Source organism: Scyliorhinus canicula, chromosome 6 (assembly GCF_902713615.1).
Source record: "Scyliorhinus canicula chromosome 6, sScyCan1.1, whole genome shotgun sequence".
Taxonomy (NCBI): domain Eukaryota; kingdom Metazoa; phylum Chordata; class Chondrichthyes; order Carcharhiniformes; family Scyliorhinidae; genus Scyliorhinus; species Scyliorhinus canicula.
In genome coordinates, this window is record NC_052151.1 from 178,024,355 (window position 1) to 178,045,445 (window position 21,091).

The 21,091-nt window shown below is 47.1% G+C and overlaps 1 protein-coding gene across 1 annotated transcript in view; it reads left to right on the plus strand.

Moving 5' to 3' along the window:
- The window catches only part of LOC119967677 (pecanex-like protein 2), a 332,932-nt gene that overhangs the window by 215,173 nt on the left and 96,668 nt on the right, over positions 1 to 21,091 (plus strand). Inside the window, exons 26-28 of the mRNA XM_038800498.1 lie at positions 11,300 to 11,515; positions 14,815 to 15,071; positions 19,653 to 19,886. Coding sequence (XP_038656426.1) covers positions 11,300 to 11,515; positions 14,815 to 15,071; positions 19,653 to 19,886 — 707 coding nt within the window. The remainder of the gene's footprint in view (positions 1 to 11,299; positions 11,516 to 14,814; positions 15,072 to 19,652; positions 19,887 to 21,091) is intronic.

Consider the following 21,091-nt stretch of genomic DNA (forward strand, 5'->3'; position numbering starts at 1 on the left):
TGCATGGCTCTCCAAATGAGTATCATGTCTTAGTGTCATTCTCCTGTCTTTCCCATGTACCCCTGCACATTGTTTCTATTCAATTAATCACCTGATGCCTTCTTGAATGCCTCGATTGTACCTGCCTCCACCACACTTCCTGTCAGTGTATTCCAGACTAAAGCCACTTGCTGTGTGAAAATGTTTTTTTTCCTCACTTCACATTTGCTTCTTTTGCGAATCACTTTAAATCTCTGTCCTCTCATACTTGACCCTTTTACGAGCAGGAACAGTTTCTTCCTATCTTCTCTGTCCAGCCCTTCATGATTTTTGAACATCTCTTTCAGCCTCCTCTTAGCATTCTTCTCTCCAAGGAGGCCAAAGACGTGCAGCCCGCTTGATTCACATCCCTTTCACAAGCATTCATTCCCTCCACCACCAATGCACAGTAGCAGCTATGTGTACCTTCGACGAGATGCACTGCAGGAGCTCACCAAGATTCCTTCCAAACCCATGACCACTACTATCCAGAAGGACAAGGGCAGCAAATACATCGGAACCCCACCACCTGGAGGTTCCCCTCCAAGTCGCCCACCATCCTGACTTGGAAATGTATCGCCGTTCCTTCATTGTCACTGGAACAAAATCCTACAACTCCCTCCCTAATAGCACAGTGGGTGTACCTACACCTCATGGATTCCAGCGGTTCAAGAAAGAAGCTCACCACTACCTTATCAAGGGAAATTAGGGATAGGGAACAAATGCCAGCGAAGCCCGCATACGTAAAAATTAATTTCAAGAAAAGGTTAGATGGATTAGGCATGATAAATTGCCCTTTGTGTCCAAAGATGTGTAGGTTAAGGTAAGGTGTTATTGGGATATGGCAGGGGAGTGGGTTTGCATGGAGTGCTCTTTTAGAGGGTTGGCGCAGACCCGCTGGGCTGAATGGCCTCAATTTGCACTGTAAGGATTCTATGAAAAAAAACAGTCCTGACTTCTCCAATCTATCCTCATAACTGAAGTTTCAGGCAGCACGGTGGCGCAGTGGTTAGCACTGCTGTCTCACGGCGCCGAGGTCCCAGGTTTGATCCCGGCTCTGGGTCACTGTCCGTGTGGAGTTTTCAAATTCTCCCCGTGTTTGCATGGGTTCAGGCCCCACAAACCAAAAAGATGTGTAGGGTAGGTGGATTGGTCATGCTAAATTGCCCCTTAATTGGAAAAAATTTATTGGGTCCTCTAAATCTATTTAAAAAAATAACTGAAGTTTCTCATCCCTGGAACCATTCTTGTAAACCTCTGCTTGGACTTCATCTGCCACCTATTTGCCCACTCCACCAACTTGTCTACGTCCTTTTCAAGTTCTACACTGTCCTCTTCACAGTTTACAGCACTTCCAAGTTTTGTATCGTCCGCAAAATTTGAAACTGTCCCCAGCACACCAAAATGTAGATCATTAATAAGTATGAAGAAAAACAAGGGTCTCAATACTGACTGTATTGAATGTCTTCTGAAAGTCCATGTAGACCACATCAACAGCATCACTCTCATCAACCCTTTCTGTTACCTCCTCCGAAAACACCAGCAAGTTAGATAAACATGAGTTTCCCTTTAGAAATCTATGCTGGCTCTTCCTCAGCAACTCACATTTTTCCATGTGACTACTAATTCCATCCTGAACTCTTTGAATATTTATCACTTCAGGAGAGTTGTGATCGTTTTTGTTTTAAAAGTATTAATTTTCTCTCCGGCACACAACACTCAGTTGGGTTCCCCTCCCCACATTCCTCTCCTCTAGTCAGCAGTGTTGTAGAGAGCACTTCTCGAGCTAACCCTAGTAAAAAGTCTTGGGCTTGGAAATCTTCCCAAACAGTGTTGTTATAGAACATAGAAAATACAGCACAGAACAGGCCTTTCGGCCCACGATGTTGCGCCGAACCTTTGTCCACGATTAAGAACAAATTAATCTACACCCCATCATTCTACCGTAATCGATGTACCTATCCAATAGCTGCTTGAAGGTCCCTAATGTTTCCGACTCAACTACTTCCACAGGCAGTGCATTCCATGCCCCCACTACTCTCTGGGTAAAGAACCTACCTCTGACATCCCCCCTTATTCTTCCACCATTCACCTTAATTTTATGTCCCCTTGTAATGGTTTGTTCTACCCAGGGAAAATGTTTCTGACTAGACTCTATCTATTCCCCTGACCATCTTATAAACCTCTATCAAGTCTCCCCTCATCCTTCTCCGTTCTAATGAGAAAAGGCCTAGCACCCTCAATCTTTCCTCATAAGACCTACTCTCCATTCCAGGCAGCATCCTGGTAAATTTCCTTTGCACCTTTTCCAAAGCTTCCACATCCTTCCTAAAATGAGGCAACCAGAACTGCACACAGTACTCCAGATGTGGCCTTACCAAGGTTTTGTACAGCTGCATCATCACCTCACGGCTCTTAAATTCAATCCCTCTGCTAATGAACGCTGGCAAACCATAGGCCTTCTTCAGAGCTCTATCCACTTGAGTGGCAACTTTCAAAGATCTATGAACATAGACCCCAAGATCTCTCTGCTCCACATTGCCAAGAACCCTACCATTAACCCTGTATTCCGCATTCATATTTGTCCTTCCAAAATGGACAACCGTACACTTTTCATGTGATTCTACAGTACTGGGCTTCAGATAAGCTCCCCTTTCTCCACTCCCTTGCACACTTTACCATGGCAGCCAAGATAAGGATGTTCTGTATGGTGTTATGACCATTAGCAGCCAGGAAAGGACATGCCACCTGTGTTTTTCCAGACCTTTCACCCCCATGATGCTGGAGAAAGATGGGAGAAAATTACAGTTCTACATTTATGGCAACATCCTCATCCACACTTTCATTATCTCCAGTTTCTCAGTGCGTTGGATTTCAGTTTAAATGAAACCAGAAATATGATTGAGCAAGACTGCTGCACTAAATGTACCTTATCTGTAAATAAGTGTAAAATGGCACATTTTGGTAGGAAGAATAAGGCCACATAATGGTTGCCTAATTTGGGTCTGAATGATTAAAAAGTTGAGGGAGTACAAATAGACAAATCACTAAAAGTAGCAGTGCAGCTTAATAAGGTAATAAATAAAAAAATAAGCACTGGTTTTCATTGCCTGAGGGATAGAACTAAAAAGCAGAGAAGTTATGTTAAAATTTGGAGATCAAACTGCACAGTTTTGGTCTCCATATTATATAAAAAAATACAGAGGCACTGGAGAAGTTGCTAAAAATAAATGCAGACATAATGCTAGACTTGAAAGGTTGTATTTATGAGGAAACTTTGCACAGGTCAGAGATCTTCTCTCCACCGGTCTGGAGGAAAGGGAGGTCACCAAGGTGGAGCTCGGCGCGGGCAAGGAAATGTAACCCTGATGAGTACTGGTTCCCGGTGACACGTGTGTCAACCCCCACCCCAACACCACCCTCATCAACACACCACCCTCGCCCACATGCCTACCTCCCCTGCATGAGTCACCGGCATGGGCCCCATCACCTCCTCCTCCCTCAGGGTGCCCGATGGTCCCTGGGATGCTTCATGGGACAGGGGTGCAAACGGAGCTGTCCCCTGAGGCGGCCCTACCACCTTGCACTGACAGCCTTGGAGGCTCGCTCTGTTCTTGACCAAGGTCCACACGCTCATGGTCATGGAGCACAGGGAGTGGACCATCTCCGTCTGGGAGTGCGCCACATCACCCATTGTGCCACTATCTTCTGGGCTTTTGTCACATCAGCCAGTGACTGTACCCATCTCCGTCCGGGACTGGGCCACCTCCCTCTGTGTCTGTGCTACATTGGCCAGCGCCTGGGCAATGCCTCCAACGTTCCCAGCCATGGCCCGCTGTGATTAGGCTATGCTCAGGAGCGCACCTGTGATGTCTAGGTTGCTCTGGCACATGATTGCCCTGGGCCTCGGCCAGCGCCTGCACAGAATGTCCGGACCTTGGACATGCTGATCCATAACCACGACCGTTGCCCCCAGTGCCTCCACTGCGGATGCCACCTATGCAGTGTTGGCCTGGGTGGCACACATTTTTGGCACCACCTCCAACTGAACCTGCAGGTACTGGATGCACAAACATGTCAAGAATTGTCGAATGTGCCAGTATGAAGGCATCATAGACACAGCCTTGGTATCAGGCACAGGCGTGTATGATGCGCAGATGATGGTCACATATCAGCTGCACGTTCATCGAGTGGAACCCCTTTTAGATTGTATAGAGCGGGACTTCCGGTGGCGTGGGCGCGCAGGGCGGCCGCAGCGCAAAGAACTCTCGCCAGTGGCCGCGAGTCGCGGCGATTTCGGGGAAATCCCCGGGTTTCGACGCACCCCCCGATTACCATCGGCCTTTGGGGCCATCACGAGCAGCCAGCGGGGCCGGTATAAAAACCGGTGAAGAACCCCGCGCGGGTGTTGGGGCGGCGGGGGCTGAGGTCCTGGGCCCAGCGCGGCGTCGAGGCCAGAGCAGCGGGGGCGGAGCTACGAGGAGGCCGAGGAGGGAGGCCCGAGTCCAGGGCACCATGTAAGTGGGGTGTCCCACATCGGATGGCTCCCACCTATGAGGAAGAAAGAAGGCTGGGACCTGGTCCCAGGGGAGTTCTGGATGAGTACAGAGGAGAAAGGAAGAGAGCTGGAAGATTTAAAGAAGTTTGGTGAAGTATTTTTTTCCCTTCCCTTTGTCTTTAAAAAAAAAGAATAATTCAGATTGATGAAGGACAGGAGGGTGGAGGGGGCGAGAGGAGAAGAGAAAGAGAGTGAAAAACAATAAGCTGCTAAAGGATGTGGAAAGCAGCATCGAAGAAAGGAGGAAACGCGGGGTCGCCGCTGAAGGAGAAGATGAATAAAAGAGGTGAAAGGATGGCCGAAGCCGAACTGCAAAGCGGGGCTGCACTATTTACGGCGGAGAAGATGACCGAGGTGATGGCGGGGGAGCTGGAAAGACAGTTTGCGAGGCACATGGAGGCCTGGAAAAAGGAGACAGCGGCCGCATTGAAGTTACTGGTGGAGGAGGCAATCGCCCCGATAATTGCCCCGTTGAAGGTGGCGGTGGCAAAGGCATTGGCCGAGGTGAGAGAGCAGGGCGAGAAGATGAAGGAAGTGGAGGAAGCCATGTCACGACACAGCGACCAGGTCACCTCGATGGGAGATGAGTTGCGGAGGGCTGTGGAGATTAATAGAGGTCTCCGAGCAATGCTGGAAGACTTGGAAAATCGCTCAAGGCAGCATAATTTGTGAATTGCGGGCTTGCCTGAAGGGACAGAGGGCCCAAGGCCAACACAATACTTCGCTAAGAAGTTGGCGGAGCTGATGGGGGAGGGTGACAGCCCCTCCCAGTACGAGGTAGACCGAGCCCATCGGTCATTAAGGCCGAAGCCCAAAGTGAACGAACCACCAAGGGCAGCAATTATTTGGTTCCTTACGTTTTGCATGAAGGAGAAGGTATTAAACTGGGCAAAGCAGAAGCGGGAGATACTATGGGATGGTACTACGGTCCAGATCTACCAAGACCTGACGGTGGAGTTGGCAAAAAGACGAGCGGCGTTTGGGCGAGTGAAGGCGACGTTGTACAAGAAGGGGGTACAGTTTGGTATGGTGTACCCAGCGAGGTTGAGGGTAACGTATAACGGCAAAGACTTTTATTTTGAGACAGCGGATGCGGCTGAGGCATTCGTGAAGGCCGAAGGCTCGGGACAGACATGAAGAGCGGAGCTGGAAGGGAGACTGTGGACTGTGTTTGAACAGCCGGAAAATGTATAAATCTTATAAGTTTCTTTTTACGGATTTGTATTGTATTCTACTTCTCTTTGTATTGTTATAGAGTTTAAGTTAATGGTGGGTTGATGGGCGCTCTGTGTTGCGACGGTTAAATGTTATGTTAGTGAATTGTATGGGTTGGATTGTTAGGTTTGTTTTTTTTTTCTCTGGGACTGGGTGGCAGGGGAGGATATGTCTTGGCGGGGGGGAGCCACCCGCACTAGCTAGCTAAAGTCAGTCAGCTAGTGAACGGAGGTGAAAGGAGAGGAGGGCTGTGGACATTGGAGCCTGGATAGCAGGTGTCAATGGGCCTACGAGGCGAGCGAGAAGGGGGGAGGAAGGGTTGGATGCTGGGGGATGTTGTTTCTGGGGTAAAGGTAGGGGGGGGTTTTGGGAGGGGGGTAAGGGGTTCGATGTTAACAATGGACAGGGGCGGGTCAGGCTTATGGGGCAGGGCCGGCGGTATGTTGATGGTGGATAGGAAAGGTGGGGGAGGTGAGAGACACCCAGTAAGGATAGTTACGTGGAACGTGAGAGGGCGAGGAGGTCCGGTCAAGAGGTCAAGGGTGCTTGCGCATTTTAAATGTCTGAAAACTGATGTGGCAATGCTGCAGGAGACTCACTTGAGGGTGAAGGACCAGGTGAGACTTAAAAAGGGCTGGGTTAGCCAAGTGTTTCACTCAGGATTTGATGGAAGGGTTCGAGGGGTAGCAGTGTTGGTCAGCAAAAGGGTACGCTTCCAGATGGAGAAGGTAGTGGCAGATCTGGGGGGTAGATATGTGATTGTGGCTGGGGCGCTGGACGGGAGATTAGTGGCGCTGGTAAGTGTATACGGTCCCAACTGGGACGATGCGGGATTTGCGAGGAAGGTGTTTGGAGCCATTCCTGACTTGGACACACGCAAGCTGATTGTGGGGGGGGACTGGAACCTGGTGCAGGATCCAAGGTTGGACAGATCACGGCCGCGCTCGCTGGTCCCATCAGGGGGGACGAAGGTGCTTGCTAGGCTAATGGTGGAAATGGGAGGGGTGGACCCTTGGAGGTTCCTGCACCCAGGGGAACGGGAATACTCGTTTTTCTCAGCAGTCCATAGGGTATACTCGCGGATTGACTTTTTTGTGGTGGGAAAGGCTTTGCTGGCTGGAGTCAAGGGGTCGGAATACTCTGAATTCCTGTGTCAGATCACGCGCCACATTGGGTGGATATGGTGCTGGAGAAGGGGGTAGCGCAGAGGCCGGGGTGGAAACTGGATGTGGGGCTTTTGGGGAACCAGGTATTCTGTGAAACAATTTAAAAGGTAATTAAGGAATATGTAAGATTCAACTGCACGGGTGAGGTGTCAATGGCAGTCGTCTGGGAGGCTCTAAAGGTGGTGGTGAGGGGTGAGGTAATTTTGTTTAAGGCCAGGGTGGACAAAGAGGGGAGGTTGGAGTGGCAGAGGCTAATAGATGAGATGTTGGAGGCAGATAGGAGTTAAGCGGAGGATGGGGACCCAGCGATGCTGGGAAAGAGGAAGGAACTACAGGCGAGCTTCGACCGACTATCCACCAGGAAGGCGGTGCGTCAACTGAGGCGAGCGAGGGATGCAGTTTATGAGCATGGAGACAAGGCATCGATTTCACTGTTGCTTAAAAAGGATAAGGATCCGACGGAGTGTGGGTCATATAGGCCCATTTCACTTCTTAATGTAGACGCAAAGGTATTGGCAAAGGTACTGGCGGGTAGGCTGGAGGAGTGCCTCCCAAAGGTGATAGGTGAGGATCAGACAGGGTTCGTGAAAGGGAGGCAGCTGTTTTTGAATATTAGGAGGGTCTTGAACGTCGTTATGGCACCGGCGGAAGGGAAGGAAACAGAGGTGGTGGTGGCATTGGATGCCGAGAAGGCGTTTGACCTTGTGGAATGGGGGTACCTGATGGCAGTGCTGGAACAGTTTGGGATTGGACCAAGATTTGTGAACTGGGTAAAGTTATTATATAAGGAGCCGAAGGCGAGTGTCCGCACGAACAATATCAGTTCGAGATAATTCTCTCTCCACCGTGGGACGAGGCAGGGATGTCCTATGTCCCCCCTGCTGTTTGTGCTTGCGATTAAGCCGTTGGCCATCGCATTAAGAAGTTCGGGAGCATGGAAAGGGATAGTGAGGGGGGGGGGATAGAGCATAGAGTGTCCTTGTATGCCGACGACTTGCTGCTGTATGTGTCGGAGCCGAGTGCGTCGATAGGAGGAATATTGGAGTTGCTGCAGGTATTTGGGTCTTTCTCTGGGTACAAACTGAACTTGGACAAGAGTGAGTATTTTGTGGTGTCTCGGCTGGGGGTGGGGGCAGGGGTGGGGGGGCTGCCATTCCGTAGGGCAGGGACCCACTTTAGGTATTTGGGGGTGCAGGTTGCCTGGGAGTGGGGGAGGCTTCGCAGGTACAACATCACTAGTTTGGTGGGGAGAGTGAAAGCCGACCTGGCGAGGTGGGATGGTCTCCCTATGTCACTGGCGGGTCGGGTGCAGGCGCACCTCACCAGGGCGAGAATGAGCCGATTCTTTGAAGGGGTAGAAGATGTGTGTGAGCGTTGTTGGCGGGGGGGGGGGGGGGGGGGGGGGGGGGGGGCTAATCACGTTCATATGTTTTGGTCTTGTCCAAAGCTAGGGGAGTACTGGAAGGAGGTGTTTAGGGTACTTTCCAAGGTGGTGCATGTGAGGCTGGACCCGGGAGGCCATATTCGGTGTGTCGGACCAGCCAGGGTTGGAAACGGGTGCGGAGGCAGATATCATAGCCTTCGCCTCGTTGGTCACCCGAAGGCGGATCCTGATGGGATGGAGAGCGGCCTCTCCACCCTGTGCCTTGGCGGGGGGAGCTGTTGGAATACTTGACCCTTGAGAAGGTTAAGTTCGAACTGAGGGGAAGCTCGGAGGGGTTCTACAATTCATGGGCATTATTCATTATGCACTTTCAAGAACTGGATAACATCGAACATTAGTGGGGGGGCGGGTGCAGGGGGAGGGGGGCTATGTATGTTGAAGGTGGCTATGGATAATCCCTGATTCCTTTTTTTTCTTTGTCATTTGGTTATGTTAACGTGCGGGCTGATGTCTGGGCATGGTGGGAGGATGGGATCATTGTTACTGTTATGGGGTTTGAGATATTTGTTGTTGGTTATTGATTGTTGTTGGGTGTAAATTCGGGAGAAAAATTGTGAAAAAGGAGGAGAATAAAAATATTTTTTAAAAAAAAGATAGTATAGAGCGGCCACTCATTTGCTGGTGTTCGTAGGGGGACATGCACCCCGTCAATCACCCCATGGACCTGGGGCATTCCGGCGATGACGGCAAATCCCACAGCCCTGGCAACCTAGGGGGCTCGGTGGACATTGAAATGAATGTATTGAGCCGCTTGGGCATTTAGGGCCTCCGTGATGCCACAGATTCACCTGTACACCGAGGTCCATGAGATCCTGGACAACTCCCCAATCGGTGCCTGGAGGAAGCCCGTCACGTAAGGGTTCAGGGTGACCGTCACCTTGACGGCTACCAGGAGCGGGCACCTTCCCCATACCCCCCGGTGCCAGATGTGCCATCATCTGGTTGATATGTCGCACTGTTCCTCTTCTCAACCCTAGTCTTCGAAGGCATGCCCGATGCAGCAGGTGGTGCCAGTGTACAGGAGGCTTCATGCGGCGTCTCCTTGGCATCTCATCGCCCTCGGCCTGTTGGGCGGCTCATTCTCCATCCTGGGTGGTTGCCATCTGCCCCTCTGTGGCATGCTCCGCTGCTGCAGCTTCCTTTTCCATCTCGAGCAGCTCCAGCTCCTACAGCCGCAGGACATTTCCCAGGGCTGAGGCGACTAGCAGGAACGCCACCATTGTTGGTTGAATTCCAATATCCGTGCCTAAACAGGTCCAATGGCTACATAGTGGCCCTGGTTGGCACCGCAGGCTCTGCCCTTACATGTCTCTCCTCCCTCCGGCCCCGTTGGTGGCCAGCACCGTGGGCCCTCTGACCCTGGTGCCAGGGGTACCGTCGACTGTCACTGCCCCGCCAGGGGTATGCACCGCGGCCCCCGTAGAAGCTAGTTGGTGTTGCTCTGGGGGTGCCGCCGGTAGGTAACCGCTGCGGGGGGTGGGGGGCACCCATCTGGCCAGTGTCACTCTGCAGAACCAGGGCCTGGGATGGGTAGTCAGTGGGTGCGCAGCAAGATGGTGGCAGCAATGGCAGTCCATGTCTGATCTATGCCCCAGTCCTGTGGGAGTTCACCCCGGCCACTCGGCCTGTTCTCCCCATCATCTGGCACGGTAGCACGGGGGTGGCACGGTATCACAGGGGTGGCATGGTAGCACAATGGTTAGCACTGTCACTTCACAGCGCCAGGGCCCCAGGTTCGATTTCTTCTTGGGTCACTGTCTGTATGGAGTCTGCATGTTCTTCCCGTCTCTGCGTGGGTTTCCTCCGGGTGCTCCGATTTCCTCCCACAGTCCAAAGATGTGCAGGTTAGGTGAATTGGCCATGATAAATTGCCCTTAGTGTCCAAAAAAAAAGATTAGGTGGTGTTACTGGGTTACAGGGTGGGATGGAGGTGTGGGCTTAGGTAGGGCGCTCTTTCTAAGGTCTGATGCAGACTCGATGGGCCGAATGGCCTCCTTCTGCACTGTAAGTTCTATCCCTCCTCGCCCGGCCCTGGCGGGGAACTCCAACCCCAGCCAGCCCGGCTTGTGTCCGGTTCAGTAACCCACAGTTGCTCACCTGTGTCCTACCTCCTCTCTCTCTCTCTGTCATCAGCCATAAAACCTGTTTCACAATTTTTAAAAGCACAAGTGAACTACGCCGTCGGGAACTCTGCCCATCATAGGAGAATCGTGGAGCCCAGTAGAATATCGAGTCGGGCCCACTAATAATATGCAAACGGTGTTCACTGTAGGTGCGTTCCTGTACGCATTGGCGCCGTTGTCGAGGTGACGGAGAATCGCAATTTGGCGTCAAATCGGAGGCCACCGCGATTTCAGCGACAGAAAACGGAGAATCCCACCCAATGTTTCTGCCAGTAGGAGAGACCAAAACTAGAGGTTGTAATTATAGGACAGTCACTAAATGAATAGAATAAAAAAATGAGGAGCAAGTTCTTTACCCATAGAGTGATGGAATGTGGAATTAGCTTCAAAATGGGACGTTTGAGACAAACAGTACAGAGGAATCTGGATGAGCACAGGAGGGAAACAGGATCTGATGATAGGATGAGAGGAAATAAGATGGGTAAGGCTCATCTGCAGCATAAACAGGCATGGAGTAGTTGGGCTGAATGGCCTATTCTGACTAATAGTTTAATGTAGGTTTTAAGGCTGTTGAAGATTGTTAGTCTACAGTCTCGCCACCTCCAGGGTCTCTGCTGTTCGGTCATACTAGTTAATGCTTGGAGCGGCGAATCACACTCGCAAATATCGCATCCAGGAATAAGTGTCAGGGACATTGTGCAGTGATATTCTGTCTCCTGTTTAAACGCCAAGCTTGAAAGTTAATCCTTGTTCTGTTTGGTGTGTACGCATCTAGGGGCTGATGATAACAACTTGAACTCCATCTTCTATGAGCACTTGACGAGATCGCTGCAGCAGAGCTTGTGTGGTGACTTAATCCTGGGTCGCTGGGGAAGCTACAGTGCAGGCGACTGCTTCATCCTGACCTCGGATTACCTCAACGCCTTGGTTCAGTTGATAGAGATTGGCAATGGCCTAGTAACTTTCCAGCTGAGAGGACTTGAATTCAGAGGTGAGCTACAAAAGATCTGACAAAAGTTACAGTAAAAGAAAAGGACCCGGTATATGAGAAATTTGAGATGTTGGCAAATTTGCAGACTTGGGAGGAGGAAGTGACTTAATTGTCAAACCTCTCCACAATTGGATGTTTTTTTCACCTCATGTCTGGATCTGATGTCGCCTAATTGATAGAATTTATTAGTGAACAACCATTATTGTTGAATAATGTGAATACCAAGATGGTAATGTGCCAGTCTTGCCTCAGTGGCCAGCACTCTCACCTCTGAGTCAGAGGATTATGGGTTCAAACCCTATTCTAGAGCCTTGGGCGTATTGCAGTAATAAGACGATAAGACATAGGAACAGAATTAGGCTACTCGGTCCATCGAGTCTGCTCCTCCATTCAATCATGGCTGATATTTTCTCATCCCCATTCTCCTGCCTTCTCCCCATAACCCCTGATCCCCTTATTAATCAAGAACCTATCCACCTCTATCTTAAAGACACTCAGTGTCAGAAGATCTGCACCTTCAGAGCTGCTGTCTTTCAGGATAAACAATAAACTGAGGGCCCATTGACCCTCTCCGGTGGACTTAAAAGATCCCCACACCATTATTTTGAAGAAGATCCAGAGTGTTCTCCCTTGTGTCCACACCAATATTTATCTCTCAACCCATATCACTAAAAGTAACAGATTATCTGGTCATGTATCTCATTGTTGTTTATGGGCCCTCACTGTGCACAAATTGTAGTATTTCCTACATTCCAACAGTGACTAGAATTTAAAATTGGCTATAAAGTGCTCTAGTATATCCTTAGGTCATGAAAAGCATACTATAAGTGCTATTCTTACTATGTCGTTACATAAACATCCAATTATGTTTACGGATGACTATATTTTGCATTATGGTAATATTCTGCCGACATCTGTACCAAGTAGCATGGGATTTGTCATGGCTACTAAACCTCAAGCTGTCACTGAGACAGCCTTGCTTTTGCTTTAATTATCCCATCATATTTCAATGGTAAATTACACAATTTCAGTGCCGCTGAGTTGACAGATAAACAGTGGATGCTTTCCCCAAATCTCTGACTCTTTGATGCCGTATTTTTTTCTGGGATTCCATGTTTTAATTATTTTTTTGTTCAGTCACTGAAGCAAATTTAATTTTTTGTGATACTGAGGCTGCACAGATTTGTACAGAGCAAGATGAAATGTTCTAATTTGGTACCTTCACCGAATGCTCTTTATCGACTATTAGGTTGCAGCCAATCATTTGTTATCTTATACATTCATGGTCTTGCAAAAATACAAAGAATAAAAAATTCATAAGATACTAATGCACTTTGGAAAGATTCTAAATCAGATTGTGTGGTGCTATGAATGCATTAGTATTTAAGTACATACATGATTAACAATTTTAGGCAAATCACTTCACCATTTCTGCCTGAATGTACATGTACAATAAAAGATGTAGAGGGTGAAGGCCTTGACACTAAATGTTGGTGAATTTGGCAGAGGTGCGCATCAGAAAGACTAGGGGTCAATTTAAAACTTGTCAGTAATGTGTAAGACTGGCGTTATGAATTGGACTGCCAATGAAAGAATGCTTTCCAGTCTTACTGTGGAGAAGTTGATTGATGCGTTTTGGCAAGCATTAATGGCGAACTGTGTCCCCACGATTTTATTTGGTTGTGACGCTACTGCAGGCACCAACACAAATAAATGGAGTAATCCAGTCCTCTTTATTCTCACTGTGATTGCAGATTTCAATGACATTTGTATATGCTGGTGGGAATGTGGATGCAAATTCGGGTACAATAGTATTAGAATTGCACTTGGTGGCACAATGTACAAGACCACTAGAATCTTAGAAATTGAGCAAGGAGTAGGAGGTCATCAGAAGTGCGTGATTGATGCAGAAGTAAACTTTTATATAGAAATAATCTGATTGTAACAAGACAAAAAAGTCTTCAGAGTAAAAACTGTAATGTTAAAGTAAAAATATCCCCTTTAGAATGAGTTAACCTCAGACAATGGAACCTGGGAGGACTGATAATTATTTAATGACTTCTTTTTGGTAGAGGACCAGGGAAACACTGACAGATGTGATTAATGTCTTATTCCTGTGTGTGTAATATGCACTAAATGGAGCTGTCAACAATTGAGAATAAATGTGACACTTTAAGAGACCATTACCAAACTAATGGTATGAGGATTTTGTGTACTCCACTAAACTCAGCTTAACTGGTCATTCATCTTGTTTGCAGTTTGAGGGATCTTGCTGTGTGCAGATTGGAATCTGCAATTGTCAACATACCAGTGATTGCAGTCTCAAAAGTAATTTATTGAATATGTAAGCACTTTGGGATTTTTTGAGGAGATGATAAGATGCTATATCAATGCAATCGCTCATTTTACTGCCATAGATTTTGAGAGATGAAATTCGTTCCACTAGTGACCAGATTCTGTAATTACATTGTGACAGTCGATATACCAAATATGAATGGTGCATATTATATGGCATTTATTGTGCAATATATGTGTGGGAAACTTACCTGACAATTGATCTAGCATCATTGGCTGTAAAGTGTTTTGTGATGTCTGGTAGTTGTGAAATATATAAGTGTGAGCCTTTCTTTTAAATCATAATGCATATCCTAGACTACACACTGCATGGTTCATATTGTGTGGTATATATTCTGTACATTGTACATGTTGTATTGTACAGTGCCTATTGTATGGTATTGTATGTAGGGTATATATTCTCATATTTTGTTTTATTTTGCTCCTGTGAAGAAGTGCCATGGGATATCTTATTATATTAATAAATGAATATAAGCTTTTGCTGTTGGATATATAATGTACAGTATGTATTGGGTAGGTCCTTACCCTCCCCAACATGTGCGGGATATATTATACAGGTATTGTATGGTACAAATTGCATGAGATATATTGTACTGTATGTGTTGTATGGTACATATTGTACAATACATATTGTATGGAATACATAGTATAGGACAATCTGTAGGATTTAATATACAAGTTATAATGTGTTCTATAAATTGTGGGCTGCATATTGTCCAGTAAATATTATACAATATATATTGTACTGGATTCATTTTACAATGCATATCTGGGATGTATTATATGGGATATATTTTTCGGTAAATATTTTAGGGTATATATTATGAAAGATATATTGGATTGTACCAGGTTGTATGGGATACATTGTATGGTACTTTTTGTAATTCGTCTGATAAGCTAATTCACCTCAAAAATAATCTGTTGCCTTGGGTTTTTCTTTTCAGGCACATACTGCCAACAGAGGGAGGTTGAAGCGATAACAGAGGGGGTTGAGGATGATGAGGGCTGCTGCTGTTGCTGCAAGCCAGGACATTTGCCTCACATGTTGTCATTCAACGCAGCTTTTATCCAACGCTGGCTGGCCTGGGAAGTTACATCATCTAAATACGTGCTGGAAGGTTACAGCATCAGTGACAACAACGCAGCGTGCATGCTGCAGATGTTTGACCTGAGAAAAATGCTTATCACCTATTACGTAAAGGTAGTAGTAGGCCAGTAAGTTTCTAGTATGCTATTATGTTTCATTAATAGGTTTTTTGCCTCCACCTTCTATGTTTCTTTTAGACCTTTTCCTCCTGCAGCCTGTCAGAACTGCCAACTGCAATATAGCAAAAAAGAATCAGACTGCAACTCAGCATTAACTGGGGCCTTTTTGGACATTAACTGGGAGAAGAGGAAAGTGAGATTGGTTAGGGTTTATATTTCATTTAGGTGGTAGGGAAATTTCTTCTGGTGGTCTGGCGAAAACTCACTAGATCTGCCTCTGGCAACTGAGTCTAAACCAACTGTCGATAGTGTTGCCTGGCCACCAGGATTGTCCTGAAGGCTCCAGGAATTGAAGGACACTGTTGTGAGCAAAACTCAAGGGTAAATTGGTTCAATAATAATAATAATCTTTATTGTCAAAGTAGGCTTACATTAACACTGCAATGAAGTTACTGTGAAAAGCCCCTTTTGTTAAGACTCTGGACCAGACCCCCAAGTTGTTGGTACAATCTGGTTAGGAATCAATAAGTTCTATTTTAAAGTAGAGAACGTTTGAGATCTAAGGCGCTTGTTCAGAGAATGAAGCCAGAAGATTCCACAGTTTTTAAATAAATAACATCAACTTTACTATACAAGGTCAGAAAGATGAAACAATTTCCAATATTTATCTTATACTCTTAACATTCAGGATTATATGAGGTTAATATGAATTAACAGGCAAACTGTGGTCTGATGTCTACACGCGACAGGTTGAATAGCAAATGTGGCCAAGACCGATGTCACAAATCTTTCAGCAACCCACCCAGACATCAGTAAACACTGTGAGTCAATCAATCTCATTGAAGCTCTGACACTTTCAAGGAGATCGAGGCCTTGGAATTCTCTCCAGAAGTCTCTCCGTCTCGGACTGCCTCAACGATGACTTACCTCACAGGGTTTTATTCTCATTACCCGAGACGCTGTTTTCCTGGATCTCTGAGTCTGCACTCCAGCACCAACTCACAAGCACAACATCAGCCCTTTGGCTGTGCCAAGCAGAACACAACTGCTCCAAAGAGTCACCTTCACCGACCTGCTGCTGTCTTCTCAGATCTTCAGGGCTTCTCCTGAGATCTCATTACTTAAAGTCTGCCAACCACATATTTTGTATGATCGGGAGTCTCTTTGTTTTCTCCTCTCTTTCTTCCTGGGACCTGTCCCCTGTCAAGGATCCCCTGCCTGGGACTCTTCTCTGAATGTGGTACCCCACTCCTGGGCCATATGACTCCCTTTTTTTTTTGCGGCATTTTCTTTTTGTGCAGGTGCCCCTGGGCCCATCCTCGGCTTGATGAACAACAAAACAACGGATTACGCACACGCCGCTAGCTCCCAGTCTGTGCTTGCGCAGAACTCTTGAGACCCGTCGGGAGTTGCCATTCCTCGCACCCACTCACCAAATAGGTAAATCTGATCTCATAACAAAATTATTTAGGATGTTAAACATTAGCCTTTTTAAAAAAAGTGTCATTGAGTACTTCTGTTTGGCAGTTATAATATTGGAGATGAATCATGGGTTTGAGCCGGGGGGGGATGGATAGTGTATACAGGAGGTGGAAGGAAGTGGGGCTGGTCAAGGTGAGGGATCTGTATTTGGAGGAAGGGTTCGCCAGTCTGGAGGAGCTAAGGGAGAGGGTAGTGCTGCCGAGGGGTAGTGAGTTCAGGTATCTGCAGGTTAGGGACTTTGCGCGAAAAGTCTGGATGGGGTTCTCTAGGTTGCCGTGATACACCCGGCTGGAGCGACTGCTGCTTCCCAATGTGGAAGGGGAGGGAAGAAATGGGGATATATTTAAGTGGCTGGGGGAGCAGGGAGACGAGCGGGTGGTGAAGGAGAAATGGAAACGGAGTTGGGAGGGGAGATCAATTGGGGAGTATGGAGTGAGGCACTGCGAAGGGTAAACGGCATCTCCTCTTGTGCAAGGATGAGCCTGGTACAGTTTAAGGTGGTGCACAGGGTGCATATGACTCGGGCGAGAATGAGTGGGTTCTTTCAGTGGGTAACAGATGTGTGTGAGAGGAAAAGGGGAGGGAAAAGGGGGGGGCCGACAATGACTATGTTTGTTTATTTAATTTTAATATTTTTTAAGTTCTTTTGTTGTTCATTAGGGTTGGGGGGGTGGGGGGATGTGATACATGCGCCGATACGGTCTGGGGGTGTCACAGTTATTATGGGTTATTTTGTTGCATTTCATTGTTTGTCGTTATGTTTTATATTTTCTGTAAAAAATTCCAATAAAAATTATATTAAAAAAAAGATGTGTGTGAGAGGTGTGCGGGGCCCACGAATCAAGTGCACATGTTTTGGGGTTGCGAAAAATTGGGAAGTTTCTGGTCGGGAGTGTTCACGGTCTTACCCAGGATAGTGGAGGAGGAGGTGTACCCGAACCCTTTGATGGCGAGATTTGGGGTCTCAGAGAAGCCGCAGCTCATTGAGAGGAGGAAGGCTGATGTCTTGGCCTTCGCTTCTCTGATTGCACGGCGGCGGATTTTACTGGCGTGGCAGTCGGCATTGCCACTTTGGGTAGCGGCATGATTGGGTGACCTGTGCGACTTCCTGCGAATAAGGAAGATAAAGTTTGAGTTAAGGGGCTCTTCAGGGGGCTTTGAGGAAAAGTGGGGGATGTTTGTGACCATGTTTGAGGGGCTGTTTGTCACGGGGGAGGGGGGGTGAAAAAGGGGAAAAATCTATACAGACTGATTGTTGGGAAGTATGTTTCCCAGGGTGTTTATTTGCTGTAACCTGTTTTGGTACATGTTTGTAATAAACTACAGTTAAAACAAAATAATAAATAATTAAATATTGGAGATGGAGAAGCAGGCTGTTTTTCATCCAATCGGGTAACAAGGAGACTGTTTATTTTCTGATTGGCCATAAGAAGGCGGAGTGTTATGGAAATGGGTGGATTCCATGATCAGTGCTGGGATTTTGTGGAGATGGCAGGGGAACCTTGAGGGTGTTGATCAACCAGTTGTGGGAGCATGTGGCCTGGACATTTGGAGTTAGGTGGTCATGTGATGACATCTCCACGAATACAGAGTTTGTAACTCTAGCTGTAGGCTAGAGTTGATGTACAATGCAGCCAATTTTCCCAATATAGTGCCCACCACCAGTTGGCGTCATTGAAATATGCCTGCTTTATCCTCCAGCTCTTTATTTCATACACTACCCTAGTGTCATTGCTCACACAGCAATAACTAAACAGCCTTATTTGATATTTAAAATTGAGATTTTACGTTTTGTAAATTGTACTATTGTTCTAACTCGTTATTTACGTACCAGAAGTTGAAGACTAAAAGGATCCCAACAAGGAGCATCATAGCAACTGACTTGCGTCAAGGATGCAAAAGGGAAACTTTTAGCACAGACCCCCAAAGGCAAATACTTGCCCCTCTGTAAAGAAGTTCAATGGCAACGAGATAACTCAACAGATGAATGTTTTGAGTGTTTGGTCGCCAGACGTCTCTGAGCTCTGCTGGTGGCATAAACTCTCCCAACCTTTTTATGCTGTGAGTAATAAAGATGACTTCACATAGTTCCCTTCATGACCTCAGGGCATCCAAAAGTGCCTTACAACTAATAACTTATATTTTTTATACACACAAGATCCCACAAACAGCATTGTGATAGTAACCAGAGGACAGATGGAGCCCCCTTTAACGTCTCTTCTAAATTATGGCGTTTCCAACAGCAATTTCAGTTTGATTTTGCATTCAAGCCTCTGAAGTGGAGCTTAAAATCATGACCATCTGATCCAGAGGGAAAAACACCCAATGAGCCATGGTTGGCACCATTATTGTGCAACCAGAGAGCAGGAGTAAAATTAACATGGGCCAAGTGCACTCTTGTTAGTGAGATGCTATAGCTGCAGGCTATGTCTGTGGTGCAAATTACAGGGAAGACAGCAATCAGAATGAGACATGGTTGCAAAAAAATGATGTATAAACTCATAATTAGCAAGTGACCAGTGGGAATAAAATCAGGAAACAGGTGGTTAATCAAGAAAGGCAGGGTCGGATAAACCAGAGAGGCCTTTTGTTAAATTGTAGGAATAATTTGGAAGCAGCTATGAACTTCACGTGCTGATGAGCTTGACACACCTGAGCACTTGGCTACTTCGCATTGAAGTTACTACTGCCCTGGTCCACAGTAGAATCTGCCTGGATAAGAAATTAGAAACTTTCATGTTTGTTTAACCTAAGCCCCACACTCTGAATTTACTCCCTAAATTCCTGACCCTCTCCACTTCCCCCTTTTTCTTAAAAGCCCACCCTTGACGGATCAGCTCTCCTTACATTTATTTTGCTGCATAAATGCAAACCGTTCTCACTAAAGCCCATTTTTTTCATTAAATTAATGATTTTAGAGGTGTATTTCATATTGCAGTGTTAAATGGTTAAAAAGTAAGATTCAAGACAGTCCTTAATGTCTTGTTTGAAACATTGTTAATTAAAAGAGTTGTACTGAGATAAGCTGGTATAAATGAGCCCATCTGTTACAACAGTGAGATGAGATTGTGTATTAATGAATTTTTCTTGACAGAGCATAATATATTACTTGATTCGCTCTCCGAAACTGGAAGACTGGTTAAGCAATGAATCCATACAGGAAGCTCTGCATCCGTGCACAGCATGGAATTACATCGACAGGGACCCAGGGGTTTTTAATGTGAACATTGATGAAGACTATGACCATTGCCTCAAGGGAATCTCAAGAGCCAGCTTCTGTAATGCTTATTTGGAATGGATTCAGCACTGCACCAGTAAAAGGACAAAGGTACACAATTAAATGATATTCCTCAATTCACCCTCCCATAATCTCATTCCTGGTCATCATGCTCATTTCCCTTTGTTTCCATATAGTCTTACATGGAGTGCACACATAGAAACAGGCCATAATAACAACTGCAAATATAGCGGATGTTGGAAACATGAAATAAAAGCAAAAACTTAGAAGCTGCTATGGGGAGAGAAAGAAAGTGAATATTTTAAGTCTGTATGACTCTTTAACTCTGAAGAAGAGTCATAAAGACTCAAACGTTAACTCTGCGTCTCTCGAGAAACAGGCTATTTGGTTCAGCTGGTTTATGCCAGTGCTGCGGTTTCCACATAAGAACTAGGAGCAGGAGTAGGCCATCTGGCCCCTCGAGCCTGCTCCGCCATTCAATAAGATTGTGGCTGATCTTTTTGTGGATCCAGCTCCACTTACCCGCCCACTAACATCCAAGGGAGTCAGCAGTGGGGGGTGGGGGGGGGGGGGGGGGTGGGGGGGGGGGCCTGATGGATCCCCAGGCTCAGCTGAGTCCCAGTCAGACGATGAGCCTCAGGACAAGGTTATCCCAGAGCTGATGCAGATGCTCGGACACAGCCGTGAGATTCAGGCAGGGATGTCAGCAACATTCCAGTGTGTGCAGAACCAGTTGGAGGAGTCTCAAAGACTACAGGCGCAGGATAAGATGGAAACAATTCATGGCACCGAGGCTATGGTGGCGACCGCAGTGAAAACCTGGAGCCCAACGTCAGAGTCTTGAGTGGTGGTGTCCAAGGCACGGCTCAGTCTGTGATGACCATGGCTGAGGGCCTCAACACCATGTCCCAGTTGCTGAGGGGCCCTGTCCAAGACGCAGGTGGACTTTGCTGGGACACTGGAGAGTGTGGCCCAGTCACTGAGGAGCATCGCTGAGGGCATCAACATTAAAGGAATAAAGGGTTATGGTGTTCGGGCAGGAAAGTGGAGCTGAGTCCGCAAAAGATCAGCCATGATCTCATTGAATGGCAGACCAGGCTCGAAGGGCCAGATGGCCTACTCCTGCTCCTAGTTCTTATGTTCTTATGATGTAGACAACGGGGAAGTGCCAAGACTGAGAAAGCCAGGTGACGCAGAGGCCTCTGAAGCTCACGCTAACTGCCCCCCATACCATGGATACCCCAGGGTCCTACAGGCACTGTCAGGGAGGAGAAAGCACTGGAGGCCAACCTAGG